The sequence below is a fragment of the Gavialis gangeticus genome, unplaced genomic scaffold, assembly GCF_001723915.1.
Source record: "Gavialis gangeticus isolate Ggan-Ray unplaced genomic scaffold, GavGan_comp1, whole genome shotgun sequence".
NCBI classification, from domain to species: domain Eukaryota; kingdom Metazoa; phylum Chordata; order Crocodylia; family Gavialidae; genus Gavialis; species Gavialis gangeticus.
Window position 1 is genome coordinate 5,893,030 of NW_017728980.1, and position 8,576 is coordinate 5,901,605.

The 8,576-nt window shown below is 40.3% G+C and overlaps 1 protein-coding gene across 4 annotated transcripts in view; it reads left to right on the plus strand.

Moving 5' to 3' along the window:
* Nucleotides 1-8,576, plus strand: part of PRDM10 (PR/SET domain 10) — a 79,217-nt gene that overhangs the window by 42,962 nt on the left and 27,679 nt on the right. For all 4 annotated transcript variants that reach the window (XM_019509319.1, XM_019509317.1, XM_019509334.1 and 1 more), the window contains one exon: nucleotides 7,102-7,449. In XM_019509319.1, the coding sequence (XP_019364864.1) occupies nucleotides 7,102-7,449 (348 nt within the window). The remainder of the gene's footprint in view (nucleotides 1-7,101; nucleotides 7,450-8,576) is intronic.

The following is an 8,576-nucleotide window of genomic DNA, read 5'->3' on the forward strand; positions in this document are numbered from 1 at the left end:
TTTTTTTTTTTTTTTTTGCTTAGAAATAATAATGATTTGTATGCTGACCTGACTGGCGAGGGACAGTAAGAGAGTCCTGGCCATCATTTTATCTTTGTAAATCAAGCATTGTGAATTGCTTGTGCCTTTTGGAGCAGCAAATAAAGCACAACATGCTGGCAGAATTGCCACATTTTCAGACAAACGTTTGCAGTCAGAATTTTAAAAGAAACAATGATAAAGGGGCCTTGTTTGACTTTCAGTCTTTTATTAGGCACAGACCTTATCAGTTTTATTATGTCTTCTTTTCTTGCGCTGTGAAATTAAATGTATATGCAGGTACCCTGGTAGATGACCAATATTAAAAAATGAATAGAACTTTTACAAGTGTTGGATCAATTTAATTTTCAATGTGTTAATATTAGTTGATGGCACCATGCTCAATGGACTGACCTTTGTAAAGACACGTGATTCTTTTATAACAGCAAGAAAGGGGAGTAGTGTTCTTTGAATTTAAATAATAAAAAGTGACTTCTGCTGACCAGGACACGGGAATAGTAAACTGGTGTTTGAACAGTCAGACTTGTGCAAGGTGGTAAGGTGCGAGGTGGCTTTATATCATGCTGGACGATGCAGCCTCTAGAGGCAGACATAAATACACACATCTCTGCTTATGGATAAAAGGACATGGGTCCTGATTCAGTGCCCACTAGCCAGTGAAAAGGTTGTCATTTGCTTTAGTGGGTGCCAGATTGGGTCCATGCTAGAAGAGGACAAACAGATTCTCGCTGTTGAAGAACAAACCAAATGTATCATTACATGGACAGATCTGCCACTCCTCTGCTGGGTTTCTTATTTACAGCTTAGGCATTGATTTACTTTTGCAGGTCTAGAACCTGAGGCGCACATTGAGAGTAGTGAATGCTACCTTTTCAAATTTGTCCCACAAAGTGAATAACTTCCTTGTGACACTTGCTGTTTTACTTATTTCTGTGACGTGGCACATTGTGAAAGGTGTCACCATGTAGTGTTACAGTAGCCAAAATAAATGTAGGGCATGGAAATACCTGTCAAAGTCCAGCACTGTTCTATATATTTTGTGAAGATGGTAGTTATATCTCTGAAGGAGCTACTGTGTAACAGAAAGGGGTAGAACATAATGCATATGCTTTACGAGCCAGAGGTGACACCTTTCTAGTTTGAAACATTGAGACTCTCTGGAACTCCAAGGTCACATCCTGATAGGATCAATTCATTCCTGCAGCCTTTTGAAGAGTTCCTGGAGTTTACCCTTCTGGGGATTTTGAAATCAGAGCTTGAACTCTTGTCTACTCTGTGTCAATGTAAAAGATCCCATGTGGCACACTTTATAAGAATAGTGCATTAGATCATTGTCTGTGCCCAAAATAAATCTTTCTTGCCTACCTTTTGTGTGGCCTTCAGTGTGTTCATTACCCACTGTCTAGTCTCAGGAAGGACTGCATTTCAAAAAGGCCATACTGACAGAGTTGTTCCATGTGAGTGGACACCTGCGCTCACACAGGGTACCTTGAAGGATAGGGGCACAGATTGTAAACTGGAACTTCAACCAAAATCCCCCTTTACTTCCCAGCAGTCTGACTCTTTGTACCCTTCCTACCTTCCTGCTGTGAACATTTCATTTTCACTGATACTACAGTCTTCACTGCATCACTGTTAAACTCTGTATCTAAGAGACTACAAAAGGTGAAAAGACACTGGATCTTAAACATTCTGTGACTTTCATCTTCATTCTTTAAGTCCCTGTAGACAGCTATTAACTGAAGGGTAAACCTTAAAGTCCCTGCCTAGTTCTTACTGAGACAAAACCCGCACAAGGGATTCAGAATTTGTCCCTGCCTGATAGACCCTCAGGAGACTGACTACGGCTGCAGTCACATCTTCTGTTTTACAGTCCATTTCATAACATAAATATTTTTCTCTCCCCCAATGCTGCCTGCGCAGTTGGAGCTGCAGGTAGGTTTGTTTATTTTGCTGTGTCTAACCTAACGGAACATAACAAAGTTGCCTGCCATGTCATTTTGTGCAACCTCTGCATAATGTCTCCGGATGGAATCTGCATTGTTGATGGTCCTTTGTTTGCTCTTTTGTATACAGACCATGCACAAAATTGAGTGTTGTCTCAGTAACAAAGTATTTACATTCTTTTTAGTTCTCTTCCCACTGGTCCAGATATTCAGCTGCTTAAAACATATTTAAGTTAATTTGAAACTAGCTGGGTTGTTTTTTTTTTAATTGATAAAATACTGTCCCACTGGTCCTCAATCTGGTAGACGACTTTCTGGTACCTGTGGCAGAGCCATCTTTCTGTTTACACATCATCAATCCTTTGTCTCATCCCAAACTCTCCATATATCTAAAAGCAGTCCCAAGTTGCTTTAGGTGGCCTTTCTGCATCTACTCTAAAGCTGTGAATCTCCAATTGGAAGGGAAACAAAGGTTTTATGCTGTCCATACCTAGAGTCCTTTGAAGGAATGGGAAATTTCTTCTTCTCTGTGTGTTTGACAGTTTGTCTAACCAAGCGACAAACTTTCTCTCAATCCTGGTTCTCCAAGGGCTTCAGCCTGTCATACAAACATTACAGTGCCCTTCTGTGTACCTAATTTTGATGGTTTATATCAACCCACAAACATCTAAGAAGTCTATCAAAGATCACATCATAAAGCTTTCTGACTTCACACAACAGTATCTACTTAGGAAATACTGAATATGAAGCTACATGCAATTTGGGAGGGTGGGACCAGGGGAGGGGAACTTTCCCAAGTAACTTAGGTGACCAACATTGGACCAAATACAGTCAGTCTTAAAATCTAACAGGCATGTGGAGAAATGGTCACATCTAGCCAGCAGAAAAGTCATGTTTAAACAAAATATCCTTTAGCCTTGTTCGTAATAACATTTTCTGTTACAACCATGAGAAATTAAAACATCTAATATACTTCTACCATTTGCTTCTTACCTGCTTTGAATGTAAATGAAAAGAAATCATTTATTTACATTTGTAAACATGATTATCAAATGTCTTTCAACACATTTAGAAATATAGCTTAAATAGCAAAGAAACAGTTGCAGCAAATAACTGGACAGGCCACTCAGCATTGAAACTGGTCTGGTCAGTTTCACTCTTAATTTCTAGTAATTTTCAATTTCTAATTTCTTTTGTACTGACACATTTATGTAGTACTGGTTTACATCCCAGTGTAAAGGGAATGTTTAAATGCAAAACCAAATGGGAAAAGTCAGAAGAACATTTGTACTGATAGGTTTTGTAAGGCCAGTATTTTTTTTCAAAAGCTAAATGATAATCGTGAAACTAGTTGACAGGATCTTTTAAATGAACAGTGTCTCCAAGGCAGTTCTGGCAGTCATGATGTTGGCATATAGTACTGTACATATAAACATAGGAATGGCCACAATTGTTCAGCTATACTATACCACAAACATGAGGAAGGTATAAAAACTTCTCCACAAATGAGGAAATAATGGCTGAGAAAAGGAACTTCTCTTACTTTTGGATCCTCTCTTCAAATCCGTGAGACTGTAGAAGAGGCTGAAGAAGGGACTTCTTGTTGTCACACAGCAATTTAAGTGTTAACACTTAATTCATTGCCCACTGAACAGGTGTTTACATCATAGTTAATCCAATCTGATTGTCTCAACAGAGACATTCATGCATGTGGGCTGAGCATAATATTTGAATCGGGATCCATTATGATGCTCTGAGAATAGAATTTTGCTCTAAAATTAAGATGAGCCTGACAGCTTTTGTAAAACGCTATTCGTTTCGATTATCAATCATATCTTATGTATACTATACCAGTAAAGAAGAGCCTGATTGGCAGTCTGAAGAATGCAGCTATCTGATTTTCTGTAAGGATGTGTTGTTTGATCTTTCATAATCTCTCTAAGATACAAAGATGCCAGGCGTCATCATTGTTTCAGATTCTGAAATTCAGTACTGTTAGGGCTGAGAAAGGAAATGGACAAAAATGGTGAAAAAAGGGTATATTATTGTCCAGATTCTCTGCAGTAGACAGGAGAATTTATAAGCCTTAAAGGGCCAATGTTTGTAGTCCAGATTGTTTTCTGGTGTCAACTGGAAATATCCTCCGTGAGATCACAGGGGCAATGGTAGAGCAGTAAAACATCTTGTTGTGACTCTAGTGCGGTGGTTTTCAATCTTTTTAGTCACAGCACCTCTTCACCACTATTTTGAATGTGGCAACATCCCTGGGTGAGAATCTCTGTTGGTGCTACCTCAACTTACGTCAGTGATTCATAAATGGGTGCTGCTGCCTGCAGGTAAAACTGCCCTGTATGCTTGTTGTGACACCAGACTCGGAAGGGTTGCGGCACATCTGCATGCTCCTCCTGTATAGTGTCTCCTGGAAAAAGAAGTGTATGGGGCAGGTGGAACTGCCCGTGTGTGTTTGTTTCTGAGAGGAGTGTGGATGGGAACCAGACCAGGAAGGACTGCACCATGACTTAGCTCTCCTGCCTGCTTTAGGGTTGTCAGAGAATCCTAATGAAGCAAGAGAGCGCACACACTTGCTACATCCCTGCACGTGGGCAGTTGTATCTGCTGCCACAGCAGTAGCATCACCTTCTTTGTGGTATACTTGAGGTGGTATTGTGTGCCCTGGCTGAGAACTGCTGTTTTAGAGGCTGTGAGTTTAGGCTCTCCTCAGTCAACCCAGCAGTAAGTACAGTACATCAATAGTGATTATTAGTGCTGGGGAATCAAAGGCAACCAGATGTGACTGCAGAAACTCCTATACCTTGACCATGCTGGCTCCTAGGCTCAGGGCACCCTTGGCCTGGGACATCAATGCCGTTATGTTGATCGTTAAGAATTGGTATTGGAGAGGAATTTGCACTGTAGTTTTTTAGAGTATTTGTTTTCCTAATAAATGCCTGAAGTTAAAGGAGAATTACATATTTTGTATTTAAAACTACATTGTTATATACACAGCATAAAAATGCAAGCATGAGATTCTGTTGCTCTGTAAATGTGTGGAGGGATTTGGACCTGATGACTCCAGGATGAAATTTGGGCTGGTGGTTTTTAAGAGGGCTGATATTTAGATGTAAGAGCTGCAAACTGAGAGTCAGTGTATTTGGGGTCTGTCTGGCTTTACCATTGGCTCTCGATGTGTGACTTTGAGGAAACCACTGCACCACTGCTTGCCTCAGTGTTCCCATCTGTAAGGCAGATATGGTGATACCTGCCAGGGGTCCTTCAAGCCATGAAATGTCTTCAGGGCTGAAAAATTTCTGTAGGTGTGTGCCATTTGTTGTTTACTTGATTTTATATATTCTCTCTACTGGAATGAAAGGGTGAATTGCTCTTTTGGAGTTCAGACTTCAGGGAGATCTATTCAGATTTTCGTTGTGTATCCATAGCCCAGTACTCCAAAGTAACTCCCAAGGTGCCTTCTAATTCCAACAGAGCAGCTTCTTATGTTACTTTGTCAGCATCTGCTGTTTGACAAACACTAAGGACAGCAGTGTATGCCAGCCAAGAAGCTCCCGTAGGAAAAGAGAGTAGAAACTGCTCTGCCAGAGAAATCTGTTTTCTAGGGCCTTGTCTACACTACAAGGGGAAGTCTGCTAATAACAAACATCTTTAAACACTGATGCCAGCAGTATTCTAGTGCTGTTTCTCCAACCAGCATGATTATGTTTTTAATGGCTGAGAAGCTAGGTAGAAAGGGACATCAGTAAATTATGGAAGGGAAGTCCTGCCTTGATGGAGTAAAAAAAAAAAAAAAGCTTTGATCTCAGTAGCACCAAGAGGGAAACTGCAGAATCACTGTGCCATTTCAACTTCCTGCTGCAGTGTGATACGGGCTTTCGCATACAAAAGCAAACAGTATGCTCCCATATTTACCACTAGGCAGCATAAAAAGCCCTCATCCACTACTGAAATGCAGGCCTTGCAGGCAAATGGCTATTTCTACAGGCTGCAGGTCTGGCTGTGACTGCTTCTTTAACAGCCACACAGGTATCATGAGTTGGAAAGCACCACCAGATTTATCTAGTCTAGAAGTTGAGAGAAGGAAAGAAATACCAGTTCTGAAATGTTAAAGAAAAAGTAGCTTGAAGGAAAACAGCCACTGAAAAAGGAGAGAGAGGGTGAGAAGAAAGGATATGCAGGAGAAAGAAAGAAAGAAAAAGTGGATTGAAGGAAAAGGAAAAGAGAAGGAAGAACAAAAGCAGGAGAGACATAGTAAGTTAATTTTTAAAATGCATTTTGAATAGATTTAATGAGAAAATGTTATAAAAAAGTTTCTTTGAGTGAACCACAGAATTCTGCCCTTTAGCTCTCTCAAACTGTGTGTGCATTTGTTGTTTTTTATCTCTCTCCTCCAGCCTCAGATACACATACATGGTGTACATTCAGTGGTAGAATTTTGTAGTTCGCACACAAGAGAGAACCCATTGTACGTGAGGCTTCTCATCTGCCTCTACTGTAATGTTTTTACAGTTCTTCTATTTAGTAATAAAGAGATGGCTTGGGTTGTCATGAGATCCATACAAACATCTACCACCAGGAGAAGCATTATGTTGTTGCTGCAGATGTCTCATGTTCCCTGATGCAGAAACCGACAGTCTGAAATGATACAGAATTTCACAGGACCATAGACAGGCAACACGTGTGAGGACGTGGCCATGTGTCAGGGTTCCTGGATGCGTTGGCTAATCTTTGAAAATAAAAACAGAGAAAATGGGAACTGCCAACACTTGGCACCTCTTGGGCACAACCCTATAGCTAATAGGGAACATTTAGTTTACAGTATAGAAAAATCTGCCAAATACAGTTAGAGAAAGGGAGATGAAGTTGGGATTTGTGAGTTCTGTTCCTGACTCTTTTGTTAATTCCAAGTAACCATAGGTGTGTCCCCTAATCTCTTTGTCTGTTCCGCCATCTCTGTGAGGGTGCTAATAGGCACTTACTTCAGAGGGCTCTTATGAGATTTAACTCGTCACTGTCTTGGCTTGCTTGAAACTGGACGACTTATGTACATAAAATACGTCCAGAATGATTAAAGCTGACATGCTTTATTGGGTTTCTCTTTCAGAATGCAGCTCTTCAGCACCTGTTCATCCGAAAGTCCTTCCGTCCCTTTAAATGTCTGCAGTGTGGGAAGGCCTTCCGGGAAAAGGACAAGTTGGATCAGCACCTGCGGTTCCATGGGCGGGAAGGGAATTGCCCTCTGACCTGTGACATCTGTAACAAGGGTTTCATCAACAGTGGGGCCCTGGAAAGTCATATGAAGTTCCACTTGGACCAGAAAACCTACTCCTGCATTTTCTGTCCAGAATCTTTTGACCGCTTGGATTTGCTCAAAGATCATGTGGCCATCCACATCAGTGATGGCTATTTCACCTGCCCTACTTGTAAAAAGCGCTTTCCAGATTTTATCCAGGTGAGTGCCATGCTGATCACCCACACTGGCTTCCAGGCCTTTGGCCTGCGTTATGATTCTCACCATTTTGGTACAGCTTCCATTCTGCCTTAGAGCAGCTTATGCTACAAGTTGCAACACACTCTCAAATTAAGCGGGATCTGCCTGGGTCAGCACTTGGATGGAAAACTGAGAGTATTTTGTAGATGCCTTTCCAAAAGGCATTTTGGAGAGTATTTTGTAGATGCCTAATCACCAACACCTCATCATGATACTAGTGTACGTTGTCCTATGGTTGGAGATGGAGTCTCTTGGACGTGAAGCAGAGGTCCTGACTATTTACTGGCATTAAAGAACCTGGTATAAAAGATTTTTTCTTTTTGCTGGAGAGTAGATCTCGGAATGGACACTTGTCTCTACTTGGTAAATCTGTATATCATACAAAATGTATTACATACGTATATACACATACATAGATTTATATACATATATTTTAATATCCATTCGCCTTCATTGCAAAAGTGGTACTGATGAAAACCGTGCAGTAAATCAGAGCAGTTTAGTACATTCTGTTTCCCTAAATTTCTCCTGTAGTTTCAGCTGGGTACTTTATGATTCTTCATTTCCACTTTCTGTAGTAGAAATGGCTGCTTTGGAGCAGTGAGTAATATAACTATTTTGTGCAGTTTGCAGCATTGTTCAAGATGAAATACACGATTAGAAAATACTATTTTCTTGTTCAGTAAGAAAAAAATATAAACCTACCTTGAAGATGCTCATTACATTTAATAGGAATAAAGAAGACGTAGATATCTTATTAAGCTGCCTGGGCTTAAATCTAAATCAGGAAATCCATTTTTAAGTAAAGTGATAAATTCAGGAACTGAGAAGCATTATTTAGAAGGCCAATGAACAAAAGATACAGGAGGGGAATTATTAATATGACCCCTCATCCTAAAGTAATTCCAGCTTATGTTAACCTGGAAAAGACAGAAAATGATAATAAGGCAGTTACACTGCGCAATGAGCTGCACCCCCATAAATTGTCTTTTGAAACTGATCAAGAAAGTGAAAGGATCCCAAATTCTTTCTAGTTTTCAGCTCTACTTTGGAATTTAAAGATAAATTTTTCATATGCTGCTGTATGA